Source organism: Pseudorca crassidens, chromosome 1 (assembly GCF_039906515.1).
Source record: "Pseudorca crassidens isolate mPseCra1 chromosome 1, mPseCra1.hap1, whole genome shotgun sequence".
Classification (NCBI taxonomy): domain Eukaryota; kingdom Metazoa; phylum Chordata; class Mammalia; order Artiodactyla; family Delphinidae; genus Pseudorca; species Pseudorca crassidens.
Genome location: NC_090296.1, coordinates 186,334,158 through 186,346,961, shown reverse-complemented (window position 1 = coordinate 186,346,961; position 12,804 = coordinate 186,334,158). Strand labels below are relative to the sequence as shown.

Below are 12,804 nucleotides of genomic sequence, written 5' to 3'. Positions count from 1 at the left end.
CTGTTTCTTTAACTGACTCTACAGTTTTTTCATAGTCCCTGTTTTATTTACTCTTCTCTCTCATCCTTGACAGGGTGAGGTGTGTTGAAACCCAGTGTTATCAACTGCATTCTCTTGTGTGTTGCTCAAATCTCCCTTTTACATTTCAGCTGGAAGGCAGGTTGATAGGCACAGCCGCTATCTCTGACCCCAACTTCAGCAGGATTTTACCTTTTTCAGCCCTGGCAGAGAGGTTGTATTTTCTTCTACACCCACAGTATGAAACAGTGGAGTACATTGGAACTTAAATTCTCAGCAGCCAGGCATTTAGCACTGGCTTCTTTCACCATCTTTATGAAAGACTTGAAGGCAGTGAGGAAAGAACCATGTGTATATTTAAAAGAGTTTTCTAGACAGGGAAAGGACCATCGGAAGACTCTAAGACAGAAGTGTACCTGGCATGTTTGAGAAACAACAAAACATCCAGTGTGGCTGGAGCAGTGAGCAACGAGAGAGAACAGGAATAAATATGGTTAAAGGGATAATAGGACTTTGATTTTTTTTCTATTACTCTGAGTAAAATTGGGAGCCTTTTAGAGTTTTCAGCAGAGCAGTAAGACAGTCTCACTTAACATTTTAAAGGGACAACTCTGGCAGCTATGGAGGCCGGGGGCAGGGAAAGAAACAGACTAGGAAGCTATTGAAGTGATGCTGGTAAGAGATGGTGTGGCTTGGACCACCTTAGGAGAGCAGATGGCAAAACGGGGCCGACACATGCCTGGAGTACTAGGTAGTCCTATGCGGTGCTGGATTTTATGTACATGTAGCAAACTGGATGGACCTTAAAAGCATAGTACTTAGTGAAATTACTTTGTACATAGTCCTCAGCGAAAGAAGTGGAACACACGAGATGTGCTGTTTTTCACCCTGAATCTAAGATGTGCTCAACATCGGTTCAAGATTTTATAAGACTCTAAAAGAGAAAAAGTGCTGCCAGTCATACTGTGACGCTCCATCTATTGTCAGATGCATCCTGATTTTAGGGATGTTAAAATATCAGAAGGCTATGCCTTAGAATCAACAAAATAGGATATCACATAATACTAGCACAAATTAAAATACATGCACAAAATTACATATTTTTGCAAGAACATATTCAAATAAAAAATACAAATAAATATTTAAATTGTTTATTTGGTGAGAGGAACAAAAACAGAGTGGGGGCAGGCTGTGGGGAAATAGAAAAATGCGTGCAAACACACTTAATGTATGTGTGTATACACACATACAAACCAGCAAGAGAGAAGCCTTGAGTAGGGAGAACGTCACATAAATTTCCAGGGTGCATCCATGGACCTCAGACCTCTTTTTGATAATCATGCTTGGTGTACTTCTGGTCCTTTTCACTTGTGCATTTTTAATGTCATGATTTACTTTGCAGTATATGATGTTGGTGGCAATTCTGCTTGTGTGCTACTGCTTCTGAACTCCTGGAAGAGATGCTTTTGTTTTTTCACTCTTCAGTTCCTGGGAATCACGACCATCACTGTGTAGCTTCCAGGAGCTGGGTGGTGCTGGGGATGACCCCGTAGTACCTGACCAGTTACAAGCAGTAAATCCCATATGGCATAGGGATAATCAAAAGGAAGTAGAGTCAGAAGAGACATTAAGGAAAACATTTTTCTTGAATTTTCTCTCAAAGTAGCCTGAATTAGGAAGGGGTCTATTCCTTGGGTTTAAAGGAAAGGATTTCCCCAGCGATATTTGAGCAAATAAGTTAGGAGCATGATTTTCATATCTCAGTTAACTAAGGACTGAAAAACATTCTACATCCATTTGGGCTGGTCATTATTTCCCCTGGATAACACGGTACATACTGTTTGTGTCTTTCAGAAAGCTAAACCTTTATTTGTGCAATCCAAAGTGAAATTGATAACAGCGTCGACATCTTCTGCAAATGTTTATCATGCATCTTCGGTAGGTAGATTATTTTTTCCCTATTTAACATTTAATCAGTCAGTATTATTCAGCCTCAGTAACGAAACGGTTTGGTTTACCTACAGATAGACAACAGGTATGTCGACCTAGACAGGGATCACATATCCCTCCCTCCTTCACCAAGAGATAAGAATCTTTATTGTTGGAGAAATGGTTCATGCAGGATGGGTAATTAAGATTAATAATGCTTTTCTTTGTTGTCCTGAGATGTTTGGTTTCTGGATGAATGCATGACTTTTTTCAGCCAATTTATTAAATTAATAGATATGATAAATAAAAGAATGTTAATGTATATTTCTGAATATTGATCTCTGCTAACTAAAAATGAATTAAGTCATATTTCAAAATCAGGAACTGTCTCAGTTGGAATCCTGTTTCTTTTTAATTAAACTGCCAAGAAACCCGAAGCTCCTGTTAAATCCCTATTTTTCCAATTTAATGCTTAGAAGAAAAGGACAACTATTTATAGCATCCTTTATCTCCCATCAGTCCTTGTGTGGCCTCAAATTGGACTCTTTTGGAGGTGGAAGTATATTTTGTCCACACGTTTCTGTAAGTCTTTAGGAAACAACCATGCTTGCTTTTCTCTAATAAACAAGTTGGATTAATGAAATGCAACGTTATTTGTTTGAATTATTGATGGTAATCAAAGGGTATCAGTAATTTCTGTTGTTCATGTCTGGGAATCTTTAAAAGTAGACTTTTATAATGAATCTTTATACCAGGAGGAAGTGTGTGATATGAGTTTAAATCCTGGACCCTAATTTTTTTTTAACATCTTTATTGGAGTATAATTGCTTTACAATGGTGTGTTAGTTTCTGCTGTATAACAAAGTGAATCAGCTATATGTATACATATATCCCCATATCTCCTCCCTCTTGCGTCTCCCTCCCACCCTCCCTATCCCACGTCTCTAGGTCATTGCAAAGCACCGAGCTGATCTCCCTGTGCTATGCTGCTGCTTCCCACTAGCTATCTATTTTACATTTGGTAGTGTATATATGTCAGGGCTACTCTCTCACTTCGTCCCAGCTTACCCTTCCCCCTCCCCGTGTCCTCAAGTCCATTTTCTATGTCTGCATCTTTATTCCTGCTGGACCCTAATTTTAAAATCAACTTTTTGAAAACTAGATTGAGAAAGGAACCTCTCTTCTGGGCCTCCATGCAGTGGAGAGGCTTTTTCTGTAGTGCTTACGGGTATAGGTAGTACCTTTGCCGGAGGTGCCTGCCTGGGTGCAGAGGAATCTTTCGGCAGTCACGGTGCTGGCTGCCTCCTGGACTGGCATTTAGGTGACAGTAACACCCAGCCTGGACTCTGTACCAGCTGCTAGCCTAGGGCATGCAATTTAAAGATATCACCTTTTTTTTTTTTTTTTTTGGCCACACTGCGTGGCTTGGGGGATCTTAGTTCCCTGACCAGGGATCAAACCGGGGCCCCCTGCAGTGGAAGTACGGAGTCCTAACCACTGGAGTGCCAGGGAAGTCCCTGAAGATATCAGCATTTAAATAAGGGACTAGCTCTGTTGAATTGTTGGAAATTCCAACCCATACAGTAAGTTATTTCTAAAATATCACAATGTATTTGGGGAAGAGAGACTCATGATTTATCATAAAAATATAAATTGTTAAATTTGGAACCTGTGTTCCACCTGACATTTTAATTAGAGAGCTTAATTAACAGCAAAAAATTCAGTTGAGAATTTTACATCCAAAAGTGATTTTTCTCTGCCAAGCAAAACAGTTTTCAAAGGTCCATTTGTAGTCATACAAACCGACCTTGATGGCCACCTGGGCCATAAGGCAGCTTTGGCCAAAACAAACACTGTCACTCCCTTTCCTCTGTCCTGAAAATGTGAAGTGTAGAGTTATTTTCACCCTGTCTACGGAAAGCCCTCCTAAAATTCATTAGCCCCCTTTTTTTGCCTTACTAGTAAAATTGAAAGTAAATGCTATTTTATGATCCATAATTTTGCAGCATGCCACAAAGTGCCTCATTCTGAATATGACTGCACCGCAGAAGAGGCGTGGGCGACAGTGTCATACTGAAAGCCTCTGGGCATAACCCTGATGTTTCTACAAAACCTCTGATATAACGTTGGCATGTCATGTTTTCCCCTCTGAAGATAGTGTGGGGAAATCATCCAGTTAACAAAAGTTTCTGGTTAATTGGGTTCCAGTTCATCCAAAATTGACTAAAAATAAATTTTCTATTTTTAATGGATAAGAAAACCAATACATGAATGCCAGGAGGAAACTGAATTACAAATTTACTAATTGGGGAGTAGATGAGTATCAGCCTTTCACGATTATGGGGACTGAACAGTATTCACACTAGACGGTCAAAGGACCAAACTGTCGTCACAAAACAAATCACTCCAAGCTTCTCAGGTACTTCAGAAGGTGGAGAACCCCCTTCAGGCCCCTAGGAAATAGTTCAATACGTTATCAGTGTTTTCAAGCACTAATTCACAAATACATTTTCAAAGAGGTGTTTAGCTACATGGTTTGTACGTACCTGACTTACAGACAAATCTTAATTACTTTCTATAACACAGGGGTAACCTATATGGTGACAGAAGCCAAATTCAACCCTGTAAAGTCACTGTGGTATTGAGTTCTGTTTTTTAAATTAGGTAAATAGAATATTAATATTTTAAATACCCTACGAATATTTATCCTCCCTGTTAACAGCATCCTTGGTGTTGCATCAAAGATAGAGGTTCTTACGTTGTATTTTCATACCACAAGGTACTTTTGAAAATTACGGATAACTACCATTTAGTGGGTGTAGGTACTATTCCAAATGCCTTTTAAGTTTTAACTCTAATCCTCACAAAAACCCTATAAAGTCAGCACTCTTGCTTTCTCAAGCCTTAGAGGAGACAGTTGGACTCAGAGGGGTTTAGTAAGCTGCCAGGTTTATGACCACAAATAGATTATTAATTTATAAATAAGGCTGGGTTCAGACCCAGAGAATGTGGCCCTAGAGCCCAGGCTTGTCACCACTCAGTTATATTGACTTGCCCCAAGGCTCACGCATGACAGTGTGTGGTCCCATTTTCAACAACACACAATGGGAAAACGTGATGTAGCAGAAAGGCTTTGGAGGTGGACAGACTTCGATTCCTGTCTCATTCCAGTCACTCCCTGGGTAACTTCATTCAGCTCCCTCTGCTGTGTAAAATGGAGATGGCGACCCCACCTCCTAGCTTTGTTATGAGGATTAAATGAGGTGAAGTGCCTAGCTAACCCCATCCCTGCCTTTCCTCCTGAGCTATGGATAATATAATACCTGGGTTCCCAAAATAAAGTCAGGCAAACCTGCTTTTTAATCTACTACACGAGAGCTATGATGTCCTCAGCAGTAGGCTAGTGATTTAAAAGAACTGGTCTCTCCTTTAATTCTTTAGTAACTAATTGTCTACCAAGCATAAGAAAGAATAAAATTTGTCACTGGTATCAGATCATATGGTAGGTATTTTGAAAAGAGCAAAATAAAACGAAACATAACTTAAAACAACGTTATATCAGGTGATATATCTTTCCTAAGCAAATTGAAATTAACTTCTTGTTATGTTGCAAGCTTTACTCCAAAAAAATCTAGCAAGAACAACAGAGTTATTCTTGCAACAAAGGAAGTTTAAGAGATAAATAAATCCTCATCAATATAAGGGAATAAAAAAATGAGGTACCATACTATCTGCAGAATTTCAAAGCCGTTTTTTTTACACAGTAGTAATTATCCCAAAAGATCCCAGGTAACATTATTAATTTGTTTGCTGCTTAACTGTGATAAAATTTGGGATCTGAGCTGCCCATTGTGCACTGTGCACTGCCACAGATTTTATGTACTTAAGAAGACCTTTCTCACAGTCCAGTAATTAGGTGCTATTGACATTGTAATCTTTGAAAATGTTCCTAATGAGCCCCAAAGACACAAATCTCATAGATAAAACCTCAAAGTAACAGTGACCCTTTAAGTGGCTTGTCAGTAAGAGAAAGCTCAAACATAAATATCTGAAACACAGGAGACACCCAAATTTAAACCTAGATTACATTGTATTGTTAATTCTCTCAGTCTTTTAGGGAAGAAACATGGAAGAGGTGATTTCAAAGGCTTTAAAGAATAGTAGAACAATCGTGATACGTTGGATAGGATTTTAAAACCTTTCTTTTCACCCTTTGAAACTTTGGACCTGAAAAGTGTTTTTTTCACTAAGTGTATTATTATCCACCAATTTATAAAAATAAATATTAATTGAAAGCGGAGTTCGGTTGACCCTGCTGTTGTTTTAAACACAAAAATAGTTTTAAAAATCACACAAGAAATTGGAATTTAAACGATAAAAAGGAAAGCATTTTAGGCATAAGTGTTAGCATTGTTTTACATATTGTTTCTAGACTTCAGCTATAATTAATATAATTTACTAAGGTATTCATATTCAAATGCGTATTTTACAGTATTACCACATATACCACATACATACATAATACATAACATCACTTAGCATGTAATTGATGGCTATTAAAAATGTTAAAATAGGACTAACCTAATTTACTGAATATAATGTATTAAGGGGTCTGTTAATGTTCATGATGTCACTGCCACCAACTTTTCTACTTCCCTTATTGTCACCAATTACCTGTAATTCAGATGTCGTATTGCTGAGTTATATATGTCATCCTTGTCTGAGATTTGGGCTGATTCTCAACTACCTTTTCTTAAGAATTTGCCTTGCTCTTTATGCCTGTGTTCTAGAGATATTTTCTATTCAAGGCATGGGATTTAGGCTATCGAATGACAAATAAAGCCTGGAAGATCAGCAGTGTGTCTCTTAACATACCTTTCCAAATACAGGGAATTCTCAATGGCATAGAAAAGAGCCAGGATGACCAACTGGATTTGAGAATTAATCTGAAGTTCTCTATCCAACTGAAGCTTTGTCCATTGGTCAAATAGGGAATTGAAAAATGTGAAAAATGAAAACAGATAATACATGCTTTGAAAATAATGTTAATAGTTGAAACAAGTAGGCAGGCAAAGTACTCTGTATTTGTAAGATCATAACAACTTAGTAGGAAAAAAGGTCACAACTAATACATATTAAAAGTGTACTTTATTAATTTGATGGACTATCTTGTATTAATTCAGCCTAGTGATGCTTTTTTTAAGTATTTGTAGACAATGTTTCATTGAATAAATGCCACTAAGCATATTCCTAATTATGCCCCAGATTGGTACTCAGAGGTCTCCAAAGCATGTAGCACGCGGCAAAGACGGTTTCTGGTGTGTTATTATTCAGTCATTGGGCCATGAGTTGGATTCCAGCAGCCTCTCTGGCTCCTGTGGCCACTGATTTCATCCCAAACCTCAGCTGCCCATTGCCGCCCAGTCATTATAAACCATATAAGCCTTTTATGGTGGTAACAGAATATTGAGAGAGGTTTTAATTAGTGTTGAGTGAGTATTAATTTTTAAATTTAGGAATGGTTCTGTTAGAGAAATGACAAAATGTTACAAGATGTTGGGTATGGATTCATGGAAATTCATGGACATATCAAGTTGCACCCTTAAGTGAACTGGGAGTGACATCTTTGCATGTGAATATTCCTTTCAATGGGAGGAACCCCGAGTTTGGAATTTGAGGGAATAAATGGAGATCAGAAAAGCGGATATTTATGTCAGTGTAGAGAAGTGTCACTGGGCTTCAGTCCTCAGCCTTTCCTGTTCCCGGCTGGTTCACATTCTTTAATGCATGTTCCTTATCTTGAATGAGATGATCACATGGAAAAAAAGTAGGTCATAGGAAGAAGTATGTTGTATACTATTACATGCTACACAAATGGAAGCTAGAGTGACAACTATAAAATAATCTTATTATTTGTGTTTACATATCAGTAAGAATGAATTGAGGAAGGGCTTGTTGACTAATTTAGAAACTATTTTTTTGTTTTTTATGAAATATTTCAAATATTCAGAAAACACAGAATTACATGTTGAGTACCCATTGCGTATGTGTATGTTTTAGTATATGTGCATGTTAAATAGTATCATTACTTCAATAATTTGTTTAGTGAGGACCTATTGATGATAAATTCTGTTTGTCTTAATTTTATCTCCCTCTTGAGGGTAGTTTAGCAAGATAACGATATTCTGGGTTGGCAGTTATTTTTTCCTCCACATTTTGTTATTATACCATTGCCTTTGAGCCTCTGCCCAGGCTTCTTGAAGATTGTTGTCGATTTGTCAACCATTTGTGGTCATTTGAGTTTTCTTTATGTAGCTTTTAAGGTTTAGTCTTTATTCTTGATGGTCTTTAGTTTTACTGTAATGTACTCATTCTATAAAATGTATTTAATCTTGATCAATATTCAGAGTACAATTTGGATCATTCATATCTTTCTTTACTTCTAGAAATTTCTCAGCCATTGTCTTTTCAAATGTTGCTTGTGTAACATCCTACACATTATTTTCTTCTGAAGCACCTCACAGTCTTTTCTCATGCCTCTAATCTACATTTTCTATTTTTTGTGTCTATTTCTCTGTTGTGCATATGGATGGATTTCTTGATTTCTTGATCACCTTTTCCAGTTTTCCAATCCTCTCTTCATCTATGCCCAATTTATCCCATGTTTTAGTTTTATTTTAGTGACTTTTTTTATTTCCCAAGACTTTAAATTGATTCATTTTCAGAACCGTCAGTTCTTATTTTATCCTGGCCTGTTTTGCATCATAATTTATTTGTTTAGTGGACACTATCAATTATTTCTGTGAGCATACTAAACACACATTTTAAAATCTTTGTCAAACTATTTCACCAACTTAAATTTATCTGGAGTGAATTCGTATCCTGATAGCTTATCTTTCTGTTGTCTTTCCTAGCATTCCTTTCCTTTATTTATTTTGGAATTTTGGTTTACAGGGTCAAGTTTCTCTGTCTCATTCATATTCATTCCATCTCTCTCCCCCTCCCCTCCCCTCCCCCCCTCCTCCCGCCACCTGAATGCAGTATTTCCTGAGTACGGTTTGGTAACTGCACCCACTTCCGCCACTCTCACTCCCAGTCTACAGCCAGTTCTTATAAGTTTGGGGGTGCCTGTCCTGCTGTGACAATAGGGTCTTGAAGCCTTTAAGCCATCAGGTCGCTTGGCTCAGTTCCTGTGAGTGAAGTAAGTTTTGCCTTTGAGCCTCCCTAAGCCCAGAGCTTTCTAAAAAGCCATAGTAGCCCCAGGTTAGAAACTTTTTTTTTTCTCCCAATTTCCTTTCATTCATGCTTCTGTCTTTGAGGAGTGGTTTGTTCTTTCACCCAACATGGAGCACATTCAGCCTCTGTCACCAAAAAGGAGCTTTATTCCTGGCTGTCATTGCGAATTTCTGCAGCTGGAATTACACAGGTCTGTGGTTTCAGCCTGTGTATGAGTGCTAGGGCTGCCGTAACCAAGTACAGCAGCTGGTTGGCTAAACCACAGAAATTTGTGGTTTCACAGCTCTGGAGGCTGGAAGTTTGAAATCAAGGTGCCAGCAGGGTTGGTTCCTTCTGAGGTCTGTGAGGGGGAAACCTGTCCATGCTGCTCTCAGAGCTTCAGGAACCTCACGTGTTTCTTTGCTTGTAGATGGTGGTCTCCTCATGTCTTCACACAGTCTTCCCTCCGTGTGTGTGTATCTGTGTCCAGATTTCACCTTTTTATGAGGATGAAGACATGCTGGATTAGGGTCCACCCTAATGACCTCATCTTAACTCAATCATCCGCAAAGACCCGATTTCCAAATAAGGTCACATTCACAGGTCCTGGCAGTTAGGACTCCAACGTCTTTCGGGGGAGACACAATTCAGTCCATAACAGCCTTGTTCATTGTTTTACATTTCTTTACCTGAGAAATGTTTATCTATTTTATCGCAGTATGTCTTTGGTTTTTGGTTTTATTTTTAAATTTATTTTATTAATTTATTTATTTTTGGCTGTGTTGGGTCTTCGTTGCTACGCACAGGCTTTCTCTAGTTGCAGGGAGCAGGGTCTACTCTTTGTTGTGGTGTGCGGGCTTCTCATTGCTGTGGCTTCTCTTGTTGTGGAGCACGGGCTCTAGGCACGTGGGCTTCAGTAGTTGTGGCACGCGGGCTGTAGAGCACAGGCTCAGTAGTTGTGGCTCACAGGCTTAGTTGCTCCGCGGCATGTGGGATCTTCCCAGACCAGGGCTCGAACCCATGTTCCTTGCGTTGGCAGGCAGATTCTCAACCACTGCGCCTCTAGGGAAGACCCCCAGTATATCTTTGGATTATTTTCTTTTTAAATTGTTATTTATCATGTCCATACAGTATAATAAATCATGAACTTGCTATATTGTACTTCCTTCTCCCCCCACCAAAAAATTCCTATATGTTCAAACCAGTTTTCTTCACGTTTCTAGACCAAAGACCCTTCATTTGATTTCAGGCCTACCTTATGTATACAGTCTGTTCTAAGAACACTTCCCCTTTGTAAACAATGGCCCCACTTCTTATTATCCTATACATCAAAAGCACGTATTAAATATCTACCATTTCTTGAAAGAACATTTTAAAAGTCTCTGTTGCACCTTAGTAAAAGTCCTTTCCCCCGGTGTTCTGTCTGTGAAATAGGCAATAAGTTACCTTTTCTGGAAAAGGATGTGTTATGGGTTGAATTATATCCCCCCTCTCCCAAAAGATATGTTGACATCCTAACCCCGGTTCCTGTGAATGTAACCTTATTTATAAAATAGGGTCTTTGCAGATTTAATCAAGTTAAGATGAGGTGATTGGGGTGGGCCCTAATCCAATATGACTGGTGTCCTTATAAGAAGAGGGAAATTGGGGGCTTCCCTGGTGGCGCAGTGGTTGAGAGTCCACCTGCCGATGCAGGGGACACGGGTTCGTGCCCCGGTCCGGGAAGATCCCACATGCCGCGGAGCGGCTGGGCCCGTGAGCCATGGCCGCTGAGCCTGCGCGTCCGGAGCCTGTGCTCTGCAACGGGAGAGACCACAACAGTGAGAGGCCCGTGTACCGCAAAAAAAAAAAGAAGAGCGAAATTGGGACACACACACACAGGGAGAATGCCACGTGATGAAAGAGGTAGAGATTGGAGAGGTGCGGCTGTAAACCAAGGAACCCCAAGGATCTACAGCCACTACCAGCAGCTAGGAAGAGGCAAGGAAGGATTGCACCCAGAGTTTGAGCACGAGCAAGGTCCTGTCGACACCTGGATTTCAGACTTCCAACCTCCAGATCCGTGAGAGAATAAATACGTGTTGTTCTAAGCTATATGGTTTATATTACTTCGTTACAGCAGCTCTAGGAAGCTAAAAGCAGGATGCCGATTTGATCATTTCCATGACATCCACATTCAATAGATAGACAGCCACCGTCCCAAATGAGTTCAGGGGCCTTGTGTTTCCAGTTGGCATTACATCATCGTAGGGTAAGGAGTTCTGCCATTGACTTCTCAAGTAACGGAGACATCTCCCTTGGATTGATTAGAAAGCTACTTCCTCCAACTTCAAGGTATGTTGTCGTTTTAAGGAATCAAATGTGGTAAGGCTTGTGTATAAATGTGCCTGCCACTTCCCAGGCATTCAGTAAGTGATCAATAAATGTTTAATAAAATTGAGTCTGACGTTTGCATCACATCATAATTGTATGAACTTGAGTAACAGCCTAACATCCCTATTTGTCCTCTGGCTAAAGAGTCCCACTGCATCCCAGCGCTCTCCTCCTGTAATGCTGTCGACACCTTCTTTTCGTACTCATCCCCTCCCTTCCTCTTCAAGCAGGCGCCCTCTGCTCCTTCTTACCTTTAATGTCAGCCCTCCAGAGAGAAATCGGAACCTGCTCTCTCTCCTTCTCTAGCCCCAGATTACTCCACTTGCCTTCTGCTCTGCATCTCCCTGACACTGCTCCTCCCTAGGGCACCCTCCCTAGGGAATCCTTCAAATGTGAAATAGTTTTCAGTTCCTCAGTGTATCCCCTGGCACTGGACCACACCCCTTGCATTCTGTTACTAATGAGTGTCCCTTAACTCTTGAAATGCTCTTTTTTTTTTTTTTTTTTTTTTTTTTTTTGCGGTACACGGGCCTCTCACTGTTGTGACCTCTCCCGTTGCGGAGCACAGGCTCCGGACGCGCAGGCTCAGCGGCCATGGCTCACGGGCCCAGCCGCTCCACGGCATGTGGGATCTTCCTGGACTAGGGGCACGAACCCGCGTCCCTTGCATCGGCAGGCGGACTCTCAACCACTGCGCCACCAGGGAAGCCCCTGGATTTCATTCTTTGATTCACTTTTACACACTTTGTTATTCCTCTGTATCCTTCAATAGATGTCTGTGGCTTTCAGGATAAAACCAAATTCTTCAGTTTAGCATATAAGAGCATGCATAATCCCTGCCTCTCCCCTACATGAGCTCTCTAATCTAGTCATAACAAATGACTTGCTCTTCCCCACTCTTCCGTGCTATTCCATGCTTCTCTGCCTTTATACACGCTTGCACCTAGGTGGTAGGTCTTGTGCCTGCTCTTGCTGGGGTCGCTCATATTCTACAGTTAGCTGGCTGTCGCTGGCCTCAGGCTGGCCGTCTGCTGGGCTGACAGGTGCAACCACATCTTATATTTCTCATCATTGATCACGCAAACCCAGTCTTGCTTTCATGGTGGTGTCAGGGTTCTCAAGAACAGCAAAAAAGAGCAAGCACCAGTGCACAAGGACTGTTGAAGTTTGCTGACACCACATTTGCTTCTGTCCCATTAGTCAGAGAGAGTCTCATGACCAAGACCGGTCAACGTGGAGGCAACTGGAAAGGCTGTGGTTACCGAGGGG

At 40.4% G+C, this 12,804-nt stretch overlaps 1 protein-coding gene across 1 annotated transcript in view; it reads left to right on the top strand.

Moving 5' to 3' along the window:
* The window catches only part of C1H10orf67 (chromosome 1 C10orf67 homolog), a 76,219-nt gene extending 73,676 nt beyond the window's left edge, over positions 1 to 2,543 (top strand). The window contains exons 14-15 of the mRNA XM_067703844.1: positions 1,873 to 1,956; positions 2,043 to 2,543. Coding sequence (XP_067559945.1) covers positions 1,873 to 1,956; positions 2,043 to 2,153 — 195 coding nt within the window. The 3' untranslated portion in view covers positions 2,154 to 2,543. The remainder of the gene's footprint in view (positions 1 to 1,872; positions 1,957 to 2,042) is intronic.
* Positions 2,544 to 12,804: the final 10,261 nt, after the last annotated feature.